Here is a 20086-nt window from a genome sequence, read left to right as displayed (position 1 = left end):
TTATTATATTTTTTAGAAAAAAACCTTTTTGTCTATGTGGTCTCTATGATATTATTTGCATACTCGTCTCATTCCTGCTTATGAAAATATTGTTTTTTTTTAAATATTATTATCGTATATTATTATATACATCTTTTTTCAAAGCTAAAAAATATTGTAAAACAACTAGCCCCAGCTCCTCTGCTTTCCCCATATGTCACGTGACTCATTGTACCAAATGTCACGTGACTCATTGTATTCGATTCCTACGCGTGACAAGTAAGTTTATACAGTGGGCTGTTCACGTTTCGAGTTAAATTCAGATATTCAGCAAAATTCTTTCCGAAAAGCTATTATCTTAATGAGTCACTTGACATTTGGAAAATCGGAAATGTATTTTTAGTTGTACAAGCATTTCAAGGCAGGTGTGCCACCAGCCATGACAACCATTTGTGGCAACTAGTTGTAACTATCACGTGACACCACCCATGACAACCATTTGTGGTAATCAGTTGTAACTATCACGTGACGAACACTCTCATAGCAACCATTTGTGGCAACCAGTTATAACTATCACGTGACCACCACCCACGACAACCATTTGTGGCAACTAGTTGTGAATATCATGGACCACCACTCATGACATCCATTTGTGGCAACCAGTTATAACTATCACGTAACCACAACCCATGACAACCATTTGTGGAAACCATTTGTAACTATCACGTGACGAATACTCTCATGGCAACCATTTGTGGCAACCAGTTATAACTATCACGTGACCACCACCCATGACAACCATTCGTGGCAACTAGTTGTGACTATCATGGACCACCACTCATGACATCCATTTAAGGCAACCAGTTATATCTATCGCGTGACCACAACCCATGACAACCATTTGTGGCAACTAGTTGTGACTATCATGGACCACCACCCATGACAACCATTTGTGGAAACCAGTTGTAACTATCACGTGACGAATACTCTCATGGCAACCATTTGTGGCAACCAGTTATAACTATCACGTGACCACCACCCATGACAACCATTCGTGGCAGCTTGTTGTGACTATCATGGACCACCACTCATGACATCCATTTGTGGCAACCAGTTATAACTATCACGTGACCACCACCCATGACAACCATTTGTGGCAACTAGTTGTGACTATCATGGACCACCACCCATGACAACCATTTGTGGAAACCAGTTGTAACTATCACGTGACGAATACTCTCATGGCAACCATTTGTGGCAACCAGTTATAACTATCACGTGACCACCACCCATGACAACCATTCGTGGCAACTAGTTGTGACTATCATGGACCACCACTCATGACATCCATTTGTGGCAACATGCTGTAGCTATCACGAGACCACCACCCATGACAACCATTTGTGGCAACTAGTTGTGACTATCATGGACCACCACTCATGACATCCATTTGTGGCAACATGCTGTAGCTATCACGTGACCACCGCCCATAACAACCATTTGTGGCAACCAGTTGTAACTATCACGTGACCACCACCCATGACAACCATTTGTGGAAACCAGTTGTAACTATCACGTGACCACTATCCATGACAACCATTTGTGTTAGCCAGTTGTGACTATCACTTGAGGCAACTACTGGTGAGTATGGATGACTCGCCAGTTCGTGGGGAAAAAGCCATGAGATCGTGTTTTCAAGTGAAAAAGATTAAACCTGAGGCTGCCTTAGGAAACTTGGATCAGCGTAATCCCGTCAAATGCCATGCGCGTGTATTGTGACATAGACACACATAGACGGTGGAGGCTGGACCCTAGCGTACAGCTACCACTTAACTGACTTTGCCAACTTTGTGCAAGGCTCAAATGCGCTCACTCCTGTTCCTGGCTCGGTGACCCTCCTGAACGAGACCTCGTACTCCGCCATGAACTTTACCCTCCCCTGGGGAACTCACGATGAAGTCAAATTTGGCCCACTGATGGGTTGCCTGCCCTCCGGGTTATGGTGACCTAGTTAACTGGAAAGAGGGTTTCATAAACTGCCGATTGATAAAAACCGTGGATACCGATATCTAGACGACGTGCCATTCAAAATCATCAAATAAACACGATACTTGTTGTGGAATTAGTCTTTATAAAGTCGACTGTATGTTTTTTTTTCGAAGGTCACCCCGACTCATTGCTATCCAGTAAATGACTCTTGTAGTAAAATGTAAACCTCGTCAGCCACGGAAGTGATCTTCCTCATAACGTACCTATAGCCCCAGTGGTACCATCTAAATCAGATAGGAGCACATTACTGTATCCAACGTACCTAACCCCAGCGGTACCCTCACCTTAGATCAGCACTCAACGTACCTAACCCCAGTGGTAGCATCACTTAGATCAGCACTCAACGTTCCTAACCCCAGCGGTACCATCACCTTGGATCAGCAATCAACGTACCTAACCCCAGCAGTGCCATCACCTCGGCACTCAACGTACCTAACCCCAGTGGTACCATCACATCAGCACTCAACGTACCTAACCCCAGCGGTACCATCACCTTAGATCAGCACTCAACGTACCTAACTTTAGCGGTACCATCACCTTAGATCAGCACAACGTACCTAACTCCAGCGGTACCATCACCTTAGATCAGCACAACGTACCTCACCCCAGCGGTACCATCACCTTGGATCAGCACTCAACGTACCTAACCCCAGCGGTACCATCACCTTAGATCAGCACAACGTAACTAACCCCAGCGGTACAATCACATCAGCACTCAACGTACCTAACCCCAGTGGTAACATCACCTTAGATCAGCACTCAAAGTACCTTACCCAGTGGTACCGTCACCTTAGATCAGCACAACGTACCTCACCCCAGCGGTACCATCACCTTAGATCAGCACAACGTACCTAACCCCAGCGGTACAATCACATCAGCACTCAACGTACCTAACCCCAGTGGTAACATCACCTTAGATCAGCACAACGTACCTAACCCCAGTGGTAGCATCACCTTACATCAGCACAACGTACCTAACCCCAGTGGTACCATCACCTTAGATCAGCACAACGTACCTAACCCCAGCGGTACCATCACCTTACATCAGCACAACGTACCTAACCCCAGTGGTACCATCACCTTAGATCAGCACAACGTACCTAACCCAGCGGTACTATTACCTTAGATCGCCACAAGGTACCTAACCCGAGCGGTACCATAACCTTACATCAGCACAACGTACCTAACCCCAGTGGTACTATTACCTTAGATCAGCACAACGTACCTAACCCCAGCGGTACCATCACCTTACATCAGCACAACGTACCTAACCCCAGTGGTACCATCACCTTAGATCAGCACAACGTACCTAACCCAGCGGTACTATTACCTTAGATCGCCACAAGGTACCTAACCCGAGCGGTACCATAACCTTACATCAGCACAACGTACCTAACCCCAGTGGTACCATCACCTTAGATCAGCACAACGTACCTAACCCCAGCGGTACCATCACCTTACATCAGCACAACGTACCTAACCCCAGCGGTACCATTACCTTACATCAGCACAGCGTACCTAACCCCAGTGGTACCATCAACTTAGATCAGCACAACGTACCTAACCCCAGTGGTACCATCACCTCAGCATTTAACGTACCTAACCCCAGTGGTACAATCATCTTAAAACAGCGCTCAAAGCAACCCGTATAAATTGGCAATCCGTGGAATATATGTGCTTCATAGACTTGCGGGCTGTTTCGGGATCATCCATCTACAACAAGAAATAATGTCTCTATGCCTTTCCTAACACTTCAACTCAAAAACGTTCATTATACCAATAAGAGTGAGGGCATGCACTAGGGCACTCTATATGGCATTATTTCCTCATGAAACGTTCCCTAGGTACCCAAGAGAGAGGTTTAAAACTCTTAAGGGCTCCACACTTCCCAATGCCTAAAACCGCCACTGCTAAGCCTAGCCCAACCATACTATTTTGATAGCTGAGTGTCTTTATAGTGTCTTCATGAGAAATCTCCGAAGACTTATCTCATCTCCGGGTGCTTCACTTAAAAAATATTAGAAAATATTTCACAAAATGACGGTTTCCAATGATCCCATAAGGATACAAGCGTGGATTTTTTCTCTCCTGTTTTGGGGTGTAGCCTTTGTCGTCGTTTTTGGCTCCAAAGGTACGTGTACACATCGTTTGTCAATTTTGTATTTCCTGATTTATTAGACCGTTTGTTAAACACTGTAAAGACAATTCCAACTATGCGCTTGACTAAAAGTCTCGGTGCGCTTGGCTAGAATCTTCAGTGCACTTCGATTCTGATCGTGAGCCAAACAAGGATGCTGATACAATATTTAGATTTCTTGTAGTACTTTTAGTCCCCTATAATCGACTAGTAGCTCATATACAACAAACACCATAATTAAACACATCTAAAAAGAAGATTTGGATCATACTATTTGTATATTTTTTCCTGAAATCACATTTAAAATTATATAGATACTTTTTATCTCAGGATAGATATTGAAACCAAGCTATAAGAATTTGATGCGGACACTTTGGGTACCTAATTAAAAAAGCACCGAATTTTAATTACCTTTTCAACAAACTCTTTATTAGATAAACCGCGGTGATCCTAGATACTAATCCCTCAGATACTAAACAGATACTAAAAACGGTCAGGGGGGGGGGGGGTACTTCATAAAAAGAATTGAAATAATAAAAATAGCTATTTACCGAGTAAAATCAGCTAGAATCGATGCAAAGGCAGTATCAAAGAAATTTTGTTATCTAGGATCACCGCGGTTTAGATTTTCTACATCAAATACGTTGGTATCTTATTTTATATTAACCCTGGTCTTCCCAGCCTCAAAAGTAGTCTTTCTGGCCTCTGTCACGCAATTCTTGTTGCGTGACAGAGGACAGAACGATTGCTTCGTAGATTAGGTGCTTCTATAAAAGTTGGAAATTCTTGTTTTGCGTAGTAACTAGTAAATGATATAAAAAAGAAAGTAATAGTATGTAGAGGCGTTGAAGAATTCTAGATATAGCTCGTTATTATAACGCATTTTCTAAAAACGTTTCAAATTTTTTCTGTGACCTTAAGAGATAAACATAAAATCAATAATTTAAATTGAAGTTTATATCAATGAAGGCAATAAGCGGCCTCTGTACTTTGAAAGGATATAATTAAATTTGGGATTTATGGAAGAGAATAATTACCATTTCTATGTTATGACTACTTTAAGAGATTAGGTCTTGTGTGTAAACGCGGGAGCTAGGATACTTTATCAAGGGATAGAATAAACGAAAACAATTTGTATTATGGCCTTTATTCCTATCCTTAGCGCGAAATGTGTCCTGCCTTAGGATTTGCAACTGTTAGGATATTCCCAGTTAGGCCTGGCCACTATTTGCGCGTCAACATTTCACCAATGAGTTGTACTGGCATTTTATTTTATTAATAACTTTCGGCAACTTGTAGACCTATTCAAGATCGATCATTCTCTACAAAATGTTCCAAAGGGAGGTTCCTTAAACATTTCCAATTAAGAAGCTAGCCAGCTTTAGCTTTCTAATTTTAACCAAACCCTTTATTTAGTTTAAAAACTAAATTACATAGCTCAAGTGCATATCAAGAAAATTTAGCCAGAAATTGTCGTTTTTGCCAAACGCGGTCACTTCCATATAAGGACAATAATATATTCCTTATTTGAAAAAACTGCCTGATTCTTGTAATGTAAGATTGTCGCAGGTGCTTCGTAAATTTTATGACTTGTAACCAGAAGAGAAAAACAGTGACTGTGACCATCTTTAGTCAAAGGAGAACGTCTCTGAAAAGAGACAAAAATTCCTCGGTACTAGACCCCCAAAACGACAAGGTTTTCTTCATATGTAATGGGTCTTCGAGGGTAGCCTTAGAATAAAATTGAATAATGTGTTTTGCAGGAGAGGAATGCCGGGTTACGAAATGGCGGCCAAGGACCGAGCATAAGGTCCTCAAGGGTTATATCATCGCAAATAAGACTGCGAAAAACGAGCTCGATTGCGACGCACTTTGCTTTATGGAGCCGAATTGTGCGTCTGTGAATTATCACAAGAAGGAAAGTATGTGTCAGCTGAGCGATTCCACGGAGCAGTCTTCAGGTCACGTGCTTACAAATGAAGCTGGGTGGAGTTATAGACCGATAGAGGTGAGTAGTGAGATTGTTTATACAGATTTTATACATTAATGGTTAAAAGCAGACTGTAAGAGTTGTAGACAAAATATATTACTTAGTACTTTTTCTTTTTTTTTTCTTTCAATATAAAATAATAAACAATTATTCCAATATATTTAAAATTCAACCCACCTCGATTAGCTACGCTATTTGTGGGTTAATTAACAACTAATGTAATATTGAAAAGAAATAAAAAATTGAATTGAATTGAAATTGAATTGAAAGTCACAAGTTTTGATATAGCGCGCCATTTTAAATCGACTTTGAGTTTTGATTTATTTGAATTTTTTAAAATAGTATAATTCAGCAATATTACAATTTGACATGATTCATTATGAATCATAAGAATGCACAAAATCAATGGTGTGTTATATGAAAGCCATGTTTGCGAAATCAGAAATGATACTCAAGTAAAAAATAAGTTGATACAACTTTTCTTCCATCTAGCGCAAACAAAATTACAGGAAAAATGTGTTTGTCATTAGTGCTCAGTGTAGCAATTCCTTCGATTACACCCAATTCGCTATCTTTTTGAGATAAGAATTTCTGCCGATCACACCCATCTATAACCGATAACCCCCGTCTGTTTTTATGGGAGCCCCCTACCCCCCATTCCCCTCCCTCCGGGGTCTTTAATTCTACCTGAGGCTACCTGATTGGCCAATAATAAGGGCACAACTTTTCGTAGGACCAGTGCATTGACAACAGCTGTCCTAACAAGACATCAAAGTGTCAGTCGGGATACGGCAGTAACCTTAGCTACAAGAGCTACCGATGTTTTTGCCACAGGTGCTTCAAAGGAGAGTCATGTGAGAAAGGTATTAGCGTATTTCCATTTTGAACGCTCAATCCAGGATGATTTATTTACTAAAATATAGATCATTTGGCCATAATAATGATAATTTTATATTATTACTAAAATAATAATGATAATAAGTAAATATATAGCATTATCCTAGTCTTTTGTACTTAAGGAGGTATGATACCCAAGACAACAAAAATTTTAAGCAAAAGACTTAGCAGTTTTATTATTTCACATATCATTAACCTCATTGAGACTAATCATTCGATACCAATTTTGGCAGTTACTGTTGCTATGGTAACCAAGCCACACCCATGATTTTAATGCTCTTACGGTAACAGCTCTAGCTCTGAAACTATAATTGGAACACAAACCAAACTAAGGATATTCATTGCTAATACCTCAAACTATGTAATGAACCTAAAATTGCTATATAGTTGACATAAATGGAAAATTATCAAGTAAACAAGCAAAAAGCTTATAATTTTAACCAGCATTCTTTGGTAAAAAGCTTTCATAATACTAAGCATTGTAAAAAAATTCAAGGTTTTTGAGGTTCATTACACTACTACACTATCAATAATTATTCCTGTCAAATTTCATGCAATAATATTAAAAACACAGGAACTAGTGAGTGTTACGCTGAGTGTTACTTCAAACTTGTAGTTTTTTTTAGTATCATACCGCCATAAAAATTTGCACTAAACTCTATGTTATACTAATACTATGATAATAGTTAAAAAATGATCAATTGTTGTAGTGCCTTCAAAATAAGTATATATCTTTAAGGACAATTTGAATTGGCTGTAACAGTCTAGTTGGAAGTGAGTTCCATATAGCTTAGTTCGTGCAAGAGGATAGTTTTAATAAAGCCCTTATTTTCCTTCAAAATGGATATGGAAATACCCTGGGTACCAGAGGCTCCAAGCTCCGAGGCGAAACCACTTTGAGCGAAGCGAAAGAGCTATTTCGCTTCTCTAAAATCATTCTCGCCGCGAAGCCCGGAGCCTCTGGTACTAATATGGAAATGGTTATACATTATATCATATAGCCACATTCCTACATTTAACAGAATTAATTGATAAATAATGCCTTTCCATTTCTCGTCTAGGTGATTTTGTAGTTACTTTTCCTCTTCAAGCCCACACTTTAGCTCTACGCCATCTCGCGAATGTTTCATTGGGCAGCTCACTCACCATCTCTGTCTGGGTAAAAGCTCCCGTTACTAATACATACCAGTCCATCGTCAGTATCGCTACGGAAAGTCAAACAAATGCAGTCTGGCTGTATATCTTACCATCGTTACAAGCAATAGCTGTTTACATCAATAATCAACTACGGTAAGTTTGTATGTCCTGGAATCAAAACCCCATGTTAATATCGCATGTTAATTATATAGTATCAAAGGATAAATCAGGATGTGTAAAATATAACTATTTAAAAGTGTAGATTTGAATCTGACTCATTATTTGTGTGCGCAAAGTGAGCTATAATATCCCCTAAATAGATTGACCATTTAACACTTCTTTTACCTTTAAAACAATCATCCCAAAAAAAACTTTAAACCACCACAAACTTTGTTATTTACTTCCAATTCAATGCTCTGTATGCGTAATGACCCGTGCATGCAAGCGATTTGGTTTGTTTCATAGAACGCGAAGGCCAGTTATTCATTGACTGCCTAGGTCTTTGGAACTTAGTGCTTGGGTGCGTTACCCTCCTGCGCAGAGATTTCTGTGCCCGCTCGTTTCCTTGGGTGCTCTGGATAGCACACACGTGTGGTGGTGTATGCGGACTTGTACGCGTGGTCAAGGAAGTGCGTTATACGAGCAATGTTGGCATGGGACGTGAAGCCTTGGGTGTATACGTGCTTGTGCGCATGGTTGCGCGTAAGCGCGTGTTAACCCTATTCAGACTGGGGGGGGGGGGAGGGGGGGGGGGCTCTTTAAGCCCCCCTCCGGGAAAATTTCTATAACATATGAAGAAAACGTTGTCGTTTTAGGGGTCTGGTACCGAGCATTTTTAGTTTCTTTTCAGAGGCTTTCTCCATTGACTAAAGATGGTCACAGTCACTGTTTCTATTTTCAATTCATAAAGTTTGCGAAGCACCTGCGGTACGAAAGACTTAAAAATGACAAGAATCATGCAGGTTTTCCAAATAAGGAATATTTTAGTTTTCTTACATGGTGACCGCGTCTGGGAAAAACGACAAGTTTTGGCTTAATGTTTTTTACATGCTCCCGAACCATAGCAGCTAAGAGGTTAAAACTTGGTGACTTTTCCTAAAGTCCATCTGCGGACGTTTTGATACCATTGACATGTCGATGAAACGCTCCATGTTACCATGGCAACCGTTTTTTCACACATAGGTTTATCAAAAACTAAAAAGTAGTGAATTTTTCATATTTTGGTCCTGTTTCTCAGATAGAAATCCGTCTGTTGACTTTATAAGTTTGTTTACGTGACAAGTTTCACAACAACGCTAGAATTTTTTTACCTCGGATATTTGGAGGGAGGGGTGGGTAAATCTCAAAGCTTTTGTTAAAAATGTCACTAGATGACACTTTAAAAGCTAATATTATGCATTCATCATTACTATGAGTTGATGAGCAGTAATACATGCATGCAAATACTTTTTTCTGTAACAATTTTCTGTAACAGATTTTTTTTCTTTTGCAAAAAATCATAAGAATCCAAGATGGCGTTTCCAGATAGTGCTCCCAAAAACACCCAAAAAAAGCTTAAAAAGTGCTCCAAAATCAAAAAAGTGCTCAAATAGTGCTCATTGGCAAAAAGAAAATTACCGTATATTTTTAAAATAATTTAGAAATAAGTTGTGTTTTAATTTCAATAAAAGAAAGAATATTGCTTTTATTAAATACATGCATTAGAGTATCTTATATTGTTGTCCGTGAACGAGTAAATCACACTTTAGTGTATGACAACTAACTGTATTATAAATGACTTTGTTCTTTTTTGTGTGTTTGTTTACCTTTGTTATGTGAATACTACTAAAAACAATGTTCATTTTCTAACATCACCAATGCCAATAGTGTCAAACCTGATAACAGACCTTAATTATAACAATAACCTAACGAGAAATAATTACAATAGATGTAAAACAGGAAAACATGGCAAACAGATCTTCTATATAAGGCATTATATTATTGTAATGAACTCCACAGGCTACCCAATATTTGTGGTTACCAAAGCACAGCCTACCCATTAAAATGTCGAAATCCCCAGTCTTATAGTCTTAGCCTATTCTCACCCAAATTGCGCTAAAATAGTGCCGAGCACGATCTGGAAAGGCCTATCCAAGATGGTGGACCTAAGATTGCGGAAATGCTTACAAAAAACTCAACTATAAAACGTTTTTATGGCCTTTTTGCATTGTAAAGCCGTTAAAAGGTTGATTTTGACATATCTGAATGATGCAAAATGATTCCAACACAAAATCTGATAATTTAGGCAATATTTGATAGAATAGCTAGACATCGTTATTATTACGTCATTGTGAATCTTAATTGATTAGACCACACCCAAAATAGGGCGTTACGATTCTTTGCATGCTGGTGCTCATTATTTGTAATGTTGATGGTCATAGTCTAAGCGGTTCATGAAATACGAAGTTACAGACAGCTCAAAAAAGCCCAGTTTGAATAGGGTTAAGCGCGTATTTGAATGTTGAGTTGATATTTGAATGACGCGTGGATTGCGTAGTACATACATGCATGTGGATGTGAGCGTGTTTCCGCGCGTTTGTGATTGATTTAGTCCGTTGGTGCACACTTGCAAAGGGGCGTCATGCGTGATAGTTTAGTGTTTCGTGGGCGAGTGCTTGGGTGCGCAGTGCGTGCAAGGTTATGTGTATGTGTAGCGCGTGCTAGGGTTCGTGCGTGCGTGAAAGCATGTGGTGCGTGTTTCCTGATGGGTCACACTACCCGATATCCACTCTCCCTAGCCCTTCCCAGCCAACATACATAAACCCAAAGGGAAAGCCAACAGATTAACGGATACTTTGTGTTGTAGGAGTGTTCCAATCACGTCAATAGAAGGTAATTGGAAGCATATTGCCCTGACCTGGGATGCTGGGACATGGGCGATCTACATTGACGGGGACACACAGCAGAGTGGTAAAGCCTTGGCGGCTGAATTTTCCATCACTGACGCCATTGTCGTTCTTGGACAAGACCAGGATACTTATGGAGGAGGTTTTGACCCCAATCAAGTCTTTCTGGGAAGTCTCACAGGGGGGAATATCTGGAGTCGAGTGCTGAGTGCACAGGAGATAGCGCAGATTGCCAGCGAGTGTAATTCATTGGAAGGTGATACTGTAAAGTGGGGTGATCTGTACCCGTGGAACAAGGAAGAAGGGTTTAATGTAGACTGCCCAGCTAAGTGTGGCTAAATTGCCACTGAAATAGATTAATTCACAGGTGAAGGAAAAGGGGAGATGGGGGCGTTACCTTGTACTCAGTGTAAGGGCTATGTAAACTGGAACTGGCATTTTAATTTGGATAGAAATCTAGCAAAGAGGAACATCCCCATCTCTGACCATACGATCCGGGGGTGCTCAGTTGATTTTCAGTGGTAAGCACTTATGTAGCTATGACCAGCGCGAGCGGCCAGGCAAGGTGTTGCAAACTTCATATGCAACTGGGCCAGCCAAAGTCGGGAAAATTGAGCGGCGAATTTTACGGGTCGAAAATACGGAAAACCACGGAAAACCAACTCGATGATTATGGTGATTTTATTGTAAAACGATCGTAAACTGAAATATAATTAAGTGAATCTAAGATTAGGATTTTTACCTCAAAAGCGCGTGGGAGAAAACATACATGCATCAATGTGTCTTTGTGGCCCTGGTAGACCTTTCAATAATATTTGAACTCTAATCATGGAATAAAGTAGAACATAAATTTAAATAATTATCCTAAACAAGTTACATTGAGTCAAGGCATAAAGGCCAAATTGTTAGAGCCTAATGCTCTCTAACCTAGAGTGGGAGTTCCTGTAAAATAGATCTTTTTAGCTGTTAAATTTCCAGACGTAAATTTGTAGTAAACTCGTAGATTGTACATTGTAGACGATAATCTCGCACGTGAAAACATATATGACCCACCAACGGACATTAAGCCTAATGAACAATAAAATGGGTACTTACATATCGTTCCCGCTTGCCTCTAAATTAAACCAAAGATTGTACCACTAGAAATGCTTGCCTTGAATATACCAGGTAGGAACTGGCCAAAAAGGACGCGAGTCGACTTATATATGCGCTTGGTGACGCTAAAGTATCAAATTTCGGTAAACACAAATTCGAATGTCGTTGCTTATATTGTAACTATGCGAAAGCCGTTAAAACTATCTTATTAACTAATCTAACCAAAGTTCATTACAACTTAAGAGTACTTAAAAGATAGAAAATTAGCAAAGCGAACACCCCTATTACTAGCTTATGCCACTTGGGTGAAAAGAAGAGTGGGGTGCGGTAAGACTCCAATCCCTTATCACATAAAACAATCCCTTAACAGTTTTTCTTTCAAGTTAGGCTAAACATGTTATTATATATAAGTGGTTATCTTATATTATATAGTATTATAAAGTGGTATGTAGAGTAGTGTAGAATTAGGCTAACTAGGTTCGTATTTAGGAAGGTAGAGTTTTTAAATGACGTGTTCTTTTACGTCCAATAAAAGTATTTCTCGGTTCTTGGAAGCTTCTTTGAGCAATACTGTATACTACACTTTTACGGGGCCGAAGCAAGGGGTGGAGAACCCCCATTAAGGAAAAGTACAAATTCCCATCCTCTGTCAGTAAACATTTAAAAAAAGAAAATTTATCATGTGTTTTGTATACAGGATTTATTAGAATTACAGTGAAGGTTACACCAGAAGGTTTGATAATACAGAGCGGTGAGCGGTAGGACGTCATTGATGACGTCACTAAAAAAACGTGATTAAAGCCGCATTGTCACCAGTTTACTTCCGGTCGATTACGTAGCTATATCCGATGATTTTTAACGGAAAACGCGAAAAATATTTAAAAATATCAAAAGCAGTGTGTTTATTGGAAGTCTCTTTGAGGATGTGATTGCTAATTTAGAGCGGATGGCCTGTTTTTAAACTATTATTAAAATATTATTAAAATATCTCGGATTTTAACAGATTCTTTTGTCTTTTAACGGTTGAGGTTTCCGTCGGACCTCCGGAAGTAAACTGGTGACAATGCGGCCTTAAAAGCAAAAACATTCATATCCAACGTGTCATGTTGGTGTCAAGAGGGTGCTCAATATTGTCACGTGATTGTGACGTCATCAATGACGTCACTAGAAGCTCAAATATGCTGACGTCATCAAAATAAAAAAGATTTATATTCCACGAAGGAAACAGCGTATGGTAACCAAACTCGGTAGGTGTCATGTAGGTGTCAAGGGGATGCAACAATATGGTCACGCGTTTTGTGACGTCATCGTTGACGTCACTTAAAGCAAAAAAAAACGTAATTAAAAGCAAAAACATTCAAATCCCTTGAAAGAAACATCATATTTCACAACCAAACTTGGCAGGTGTTATGTTTGTGTCAAGGGGGTGCAAAAATATGGTCGCGTGATTTGTGACGTCATCGAGGACGTCACTAATAATAAAACTATTCCGATTTTATTAAGAACAAAAATATCCATATTCCATGAACAAAACATCATATTACAACCAATCTTGGTGTGTGCCATGAAGGTGTCATGGGCGTGCACCAATATGGTCACGTGATTGTGACTTCATCAATGACGTCACTAGAAGGAAAAATATGCTGACGTTATCAAACTAAATATATATATTTTTCCTTAGAGAAATCGTGTGATAACAAACTCGGTAGGCGTGATGTATGTTTCAAGTGGGGTGCAATGAGATGGTAACGTGACGTCATCGATTACGTCAATAAATTAAAACTACGCCGAAACATCGTATGACAACTAAACTTGTTTTGTGTCATGTAGATATGGGGGGAAGGGGGTATAACAAGTTGGTCGCGTGATCTGTGAAATCGTTGACGTCGTCGAAAACAGAAATATATTAATAATATTTCTTAAATTATTAAGCGAAAACAAGCAAAGATTTGATCGTTTGGAGTTCCGCTTTTAGTTAATGCCTAAATCTATATTACTATCAAAAGCTTTGTTTATGTAAGAAGTTATACAAACTGCTTTTGTAGGCGAAAAAAAATGAAACTCTACATTACGAAATTCTTAGAATTTTATGAAAACTTACATGACTTACATGTATTGTTTAAATAAATGTCCAAAACTCTTTATCGAATGCGTGTTTTTGTTTGTTGATTGCACAAACCAACAAAACATACTAATAAATATACAATTCGATTCTAGAATTCCTATTGAAATTTCCATTGCGCTCTTGAAACTCCATAGTGTTGTTGTATGAGCGTTCGCTCTGAAGACAATGCTTTGTCGCTTAATTGAATATCCCTTTGCGGATGAACAGCAAAAGGTGTATTACTTGATCGTCGCAAGTACGGACATTCCCATCATTCCTTGCGAGCCCACTTACGACAGCGTGACCTTCTGCCCTAAGTCACAGCACGTGCCGATTTAAGAGAACATAACAATCGACTTCGATGATCACAGGACCAAACGAAACAAGCACAGACAGAGCATCCTTCTAGACACAGCAGAACTCCTTCCCTTGAATCTTGCTCAGCTACTAGCGTGATGTCGAGTTTGCCGTGGTCTGTACCGGTGCTCTGTGTTAGCGTTATCTGTGTTCTCTCTTCGTCGGCATTCGACCTTGCGAAGCCTAGCGCTGGCCAGGCCAAGTGGCTGGATCATGAAGTCGGAGCGGTAATTCACTTCAACATGCAGACGTTCAACAAGTCAATGAGCCAAGGTAATGCCATATACTAGAGTTCAATTGAACAAAATAAAAACGTGTAACCTCTGTCGTCTAATTTTAATAAAGAGGTATTCGATGGAATTTGCCATGGAGTGGAGCAATAGAGCATATGATGTAATCTGAGCGTATGCTGGAATTAATCCAATATAATTACAAGTAAAATCCCTTTATCAATAGTATAGGATGGACCTTAGGAATATTTGACCATAAGAAATTTGATTAGGGGGAGGAGGGGGGTTGTAGGTTTCTGTTGGTGCCGGAATTGTTTTCGTGGGGATTGTATACAGGATTTTTTTTTCGATAGTGTACATGTATTCTTTCTTTGCTTTCCCCCATGCACGATTCTTTTCTGACATTTTGGGTCTGCTGCCCATATCCTCTTGTTGTTGTCTCCAAGACGTGCATGAAGTTTTTTCATCGTTGTATGCATTTTTTTCAGTCTGTTTTGGCTGCATGCCTTTTTTCCAGACTTTTCATCGTGTATGAATATATTTTTTTATTCCTTACCCCCCACCTTTCACTTTTCTAATGGTTCGTCCCTAAGGGTTAATAAATATTCCGATGTGACGTCACATCTATTACACACCACAGGGAACCCGATCAAAAGGCCTGGGACTAGTTGGTATTATCCCATTATGGTTGTAAATCATAGGCCAGGCTTGTGTTATTCCTGTTAACAATACGGGGAATATTTTACTTTGATCCTAGGGGACGTTGCGCCTCCGGATACCTTCAACCCGAGTGAGCTATCCGTCGACCAATGGGTGGGTGCGGCTGTTAGCTTTGGCGCCAAATGGGTGACCTTGACCTTGAGTCATTTCAGCGGGTTTCTTCTTTGGCCGAGTGAGTCGTACAAATACACAGTCAGGTATGCCCTTGACACATATCAATCAATGGCTGTCGTTTTTCTAAATAAATGGTCTAAAAGAGCATGGGGCGAGCTCGCGGGAGACCTGGGATATTCTAAAACGTTAGAGACTAGGCCCCATTTCTAAGATGGCTGCCGGCAAAATCCATATGAAGAAAACGTTGTCGTTTTAGGGGTCTGGTACCGAGGAATTTTAGTTTCTTTTCAGAGGCTTTCTCCGTTGACTAAAGATGGTCACAGTCACTGTTTTTCTCTTCTGAATACAATTCACAAAGTTTGCGAAGCACCTGCGGTACGGCAGCCCTAAAAATGACAAGAATCGTGCAGGTTTTCCAAATAAGGAATATATTAGTTTCCTTATATGAAAGTGACCGCGTCTGGGAAAAACGACAATTTTTGGCTAAATTTTCTTGATATGGTAGTAAACAAGAATTCCTGCAAGTTTACGTGGAAATTCTTGACTTACAAAGCTCTAGAGCTATAAAAAAACGAAAAAATGATTGGAGCGGACTCCCAAATATGGTATGCAATGCCTAATAAGGGAATTACCGAGCGAGCTAGAAAAACGAAAGTTTTTAACACAAGACTGACTGATATGGAATGCTTTAGATAGAACTCTTCCCCCTTGGGGGAGAAGGTTTTCTCAGGATTTGAGTGACAGAGACAAGTTATCCCTCATGCTTTCGCCGCCGCTCGCTATCTCGTCGGAATTTATCCGTTGCGCTTTCGGGTCTTCGGGCAAGAACCTCTTGGTCGGAAATATCGCCGAATGCTTTATGTTACTGTGTTTTTTATTTCAGGAACACCAAATGGCGTGGAGGAAATGGCGACCTTGCGTGGGATCTTATCCAATCTTGCAAAAAACATAACATAGAGCACGGCTTCTATCTAAGCGTACACAACAACTGGTTCATGGACGTGAACAACTACCGAGTCAGAAACGATTCCGAGAAAAGCGCATTCTTCAATGCATCCCTCGCCCAATTCCAAGAAATATTCGGCCCCGAAAGCAAATATAAAGACCCGTTTTATTTATGGATGGATGCGGGAATCGTGAAGGGTGTGAGCCCTGACGTTGGAAGTCTATTCGACAAGCTAGCACCAAATACGGTATGCGACGAGTGCCCAACCTTCGCGCGGTACAATGGGTTGCGTTGGGTTGGTAACGAGCAGGCTGTGGCGCCGCTGCCCAACTGGTACGCAGTAAAAGAAGGGAAGTGTGGAACCAACACGCACGGTAGGTTGATTAAATGAAATCTAAGGCATATGAAGGCGCTTTTTTCTGGTTCCGCCTACTTTTGTCATATCGTGACTTATCGTGGTTTATAGGTTATAAGGTTATAGGGCCATATCAATAAATGGCTGTCGTTAGGGACTTGGCTCCATTTCCAAGATGGCTGCTAGCATAATCCTGCAAGTTTACGTGGAAATTCTTGACTTACAAAGTTCTAGAGCGATAAAAAAGCAAAAAAAAAAAAAAAAAATGATTGAAGCGGAATCCCAAACAAGGTATGTATTGCCTAATAAGGAAATAACCGAGCGAGCTAGGATACTGATATGATATGGGGGACTGATGGACCGAGGGGAGGGGTGGGTGGGTTTAAATGCGTAAGTACAAAGACAGCACGAAGTTGATAATTGCGCTACCCGCGCTAAAGTCACCCCTCATAAGCTGATTAGTTAAAGTGGTTCCGTTTCTTTTAATGTACCGTTCTAAATGTATATGCAAACAAATGAAGATGAATTTGCATTTTGAACGGTACATGAAGAGAACGGCGTCTAGACTATGCCTTAGAAAACGATCAATGGGTCGGTTTGAATTTCTCCAAAATAATTATTGCAAAACAAAATCTAAAATAAAATAAATGGATAAAAACATGAATAATAAAAAGAAGAATCTAAGAGCACACCTTGGTTTTAAGACAAAGTGACAAAAAGTGTTAAATATTCAAGAAAGATAATTGGCCAGGAAAACAATTGTTGGTCCAGGATATCAAATTGTTGGTCCCTAATGGGATTCTGCATTGATCTTATTTCACAGGTGCGGAAAAGGATATGGGTACACCTACGGGCGAACAGTTCTGCCCAAGTAGTTGTGACACGGTGGTACGTGAACACTACTGGTTCTGGTGGAATAATACCGAGAACACAGTGAAGACGCCACAAAGGTTTGCTATAGAGTTCTTCCCTATCGAGCTTGTTATTTCACGAGGGGTTCCCACTCTGCTAAATAGTTTGGCTAGAAATCGGGGCGTTCCACTTTGCCAGTCCCTATTCTCCCCTTAATAGGTTGGCTAGAAATAAGAGGCGCTTCCCACTTCGTTGGTTTCATGTCCTCCTATATAGGTTGGCTAGAAATAAGAGGCGCGTTCCAATTCGTTGGCCCCATGTCCTTCTATAAAGGTTGGCTAGAAATCGGGGCGTTCCACTTTGCCAGTCCCTATTCTCCCCTTAATAGGTTGGCTACAAATAAGAGGCGCGTTCCACTTTGTTGGTCCCATGTCCCCTTAATAGGCTGGCTAGAAATAAGAGGCGCGTTCCACTTCTTTGGTCCCATGTCCTCCTATATAGGTTGGCTAGAAATCGGGGCGTTCCACTTCGCTGGCCCCATGCCCCTCTAATAGGCTGGCTAGAAATAAGAGGCGCGTTCCACTTCGCTGGCCCCATGTCCCCCTAATAGGTTGGCTAGAAATCAGGGCGTTTCACTTCGCTGGCCCCGTATCCCCCTAATAGGCTGGCTAGAAATAAGAGGCGCGTCCCACTTCGTTGGCCCCATGTCCCCCTAATAGGCTGGCTAGAAATAAGAGGCGCGTTCCACTTCGTTGGTCCCATGTCCTCCTATATAGGTTGGCTAGAAATCGGGGCGTTCCACTTCGCTGGCCCCATGTCCCCCTAATAGGCTGGCTAGAAATAAGAGGCGCGTTCCACTTCGCTTTTCCCATCTCCTTTGATATTATAGGTGCATAGTTAGAGTTGGAAGGGGTAGATTATTTAACCTTTGATAAGGGGTGGGGCTTTTTTGTTGAGTAGTTTTTTTTTTCTATTGCATTATTCTTTAGACCCAACGATGCTTTTTTTCCCCAAATCATCCACCTCCAACAGAAGTAAAATGGTCAGCTCCTTATGCGAAAAAATCAGATATACAGTATACTGTGTACCTCCTAATTTTGACGAAGTGCCTGTATTTGACAAATAAGGAGAGAGAGGGGGGGTCTTATACCCCTGGATCTCCCTAAACAAAGCGTGAGCTAATTTGCGACATCTTCCCTAAGACTGCTCCAACAGTACCTGACAAGTGTAGGACGGGGTTGCACCCTCATCTTGGATATGAACCCGGACCCACGGGGTCTCATTCCAGACCCGGACCTCAAGGCGTACCAAGGATTTGGCGAGGGGGTAAAGCTGCTATATAAACACCCAGTGTTTATCGAGAAAGGACCAAAACTTTCCATTTTGGTGGCCAAGACCTGGGAGATCAGCATAAAGGCTGCCAACGGTTCAGTAGTGTTGATGGAAGACATCGTGGCATACGGGCAACGAGTTGAGGAATATCGGCTATACTTTATTACCGCTGACGGGCCAATCGGAGAGCTCGGGAGCACTATTGGCCATAAAAGGATTCACCCATTTCCGGCGGAAGTTGCTGGGAAGGAAGTGCACGGGATCGAGTTGGTTCTTACGAAACTTGTGATTGGCGGATCATTGCAGTTACGTCAGGTAGCCGTGTATGACTGGAGCGAGGCCGTAAAGCGTGGTTACCTGGACAGCCGTGACAATCACGTGGACAGCAATGGTAAACACGTGAACAGCAGTGGCAAAAACGTGGACACTGGAGACAAGCACATGGACAATAACGACAGTCACGTTGAAAGTGATGCTAATCACGTGACGAGCGATGAAAAACACGCGGGCAGTAATGACATGTGAGAGACACGAGCAGTGATGACGCGCATGCCTGAGGAACCAGGTCTCACTAAGGTTCAGGGATAATAAGTAAACACGAGGTTCCTCTTTAAAAGGGAAAGCTCCTCCCACCCCGGGTTAAAAAACAATCAGTTATCAATCAGCCGTCAATGAGTCAACATGTCAGGACAATTGCTTTTGCTAAATTCAAATTTCATATTCTAAACCAAAATAAATATCATCCCTAGACTCGTCCACCTAAAATGTTGGAGGAACATTCCCTTTTTTAGCGGAACCTCGTGTGTAATGGAGTGTGGCGATGTTTCGCATCTTTTTTCATTGTCATTTGTACCAATGGTAATTAAATGCACCACAAACTTATTTGTGTCCACATTTTGCTATTTGT

The 20086-nt window shown here is 40.8% G+C and overlaps 2 protein-coding genes across 2 annotated transcripts; both read left to right on the top strand.

The window, feature by feature from the left end:
- Positions 1–5760: 5760 nt before the first annotated feature.
- LOC5515971 (neuronal pentraxin-1) lies at positions 5761–12845 on the top strand. The gene is made up of 4 exons (XM_001636033.3): positions 5761–6173; positions 6889–7018; positions 8114–8342; positions 11035–12845. Exons 1-4 carry the CDS (start codon positions 5916–5918, stop codon positions 11411–11413), a joined length of 996 nt encoding a protein of 331 aa, XP_001636083.2. The 5' UTR covers positions 5761–5915; the 3' UTR covers positions 11414–12845.
- Positions 12846–14592: 1747 nt separating this feature from the next.
- Positions 14593–20061, top strand: LOC5515985 (putative alpha-L-fucosidase 1). Its single transcript, XM_001636034.3, has 5 exons — positions 14593–14903; positions 15618–15777; positions 16578–17014; positions 17819–17945; positions 19050–20061. The coding sequence occupies exons 1-5, from the start codon at positions 14729–14731 to the stop codon at positions 19702–19704; spliced, it is 1554 nt and encodes a 517-aa protein (XP_001636084.3). The 5' UTR covers positions 14593–14728; the 3' UTR covers positions 19705–20061.
- Positions 20062–20086: the final 25 nt, after the last annotated feature.

The sequence above is a fragment of the Nematostella vectensis genome, chromosome 14 (assembly GCF_932526225.1).
Source record: "Nematostella vectensis chromosome 14, jaNemVect1.1, whole genome shotgun sequence".
NCBI lineage: Eukaryota > Metazoa > Cnidaria > Anthozoa > Actiniaria > Edwardsiidae > Nematostella > Nematostella vectensis.
This window is presented reverse-complemented; position numbering and strand designations above follow the sequence as displayed.

What these genes read in the sequence shown, in the direction of transcription:
- LOC5515971 (XM_001636033.3), top strand. Translation starts at nt 5,916, where the DNA reads ATGTGTTTTGCAGGAGAGGAATGCCGGGTTACGAAATGGCGGCCAAGG. An exon ending in GGAGTTATAGACCGATAGAG is followed by an intron (nt 6,174 to 6,888) that starts GTGAGTAGTGAG and finishes AACTTTTCGTAG; the next exon opens with GACCAGTGCATTGACAACAG. An exon ending in TACATCAATAATCAACTACG is followed by an intron (nt 8,343 to 11,034) that starts GTAAGTTTGTAT and finishes TTTGTGTTGTAG; the next exon opens with GAGTGTTCCAATCACGTCAA.
- LOC5515985 (XM_001636034.3), top strand. Translation starts at nt 14,729, where the DNA reads ATGTCGAGTTTGCCGTGGTCTGTACCGGTGCTCTGTGTTAGCGTTATC. An exon ending in GTGTGGAACCAACACGCACG is followed by an intron (nt 17,015 to 17,818) that starts GTAGGTTGATTA and finishes CTTATTTCACAG; the next exon opens with GTGCGGAAAAGGATATGGGT. An exon ending in ACAGTGAAGACGCCACAAAG is followed by an intron (nt 17,946 to 19,049) that starts GTTTGCTATAGA and finishes ATCTTCCCTAAG; the next exon opens with ACTGCTCCAACAGTACCTGA.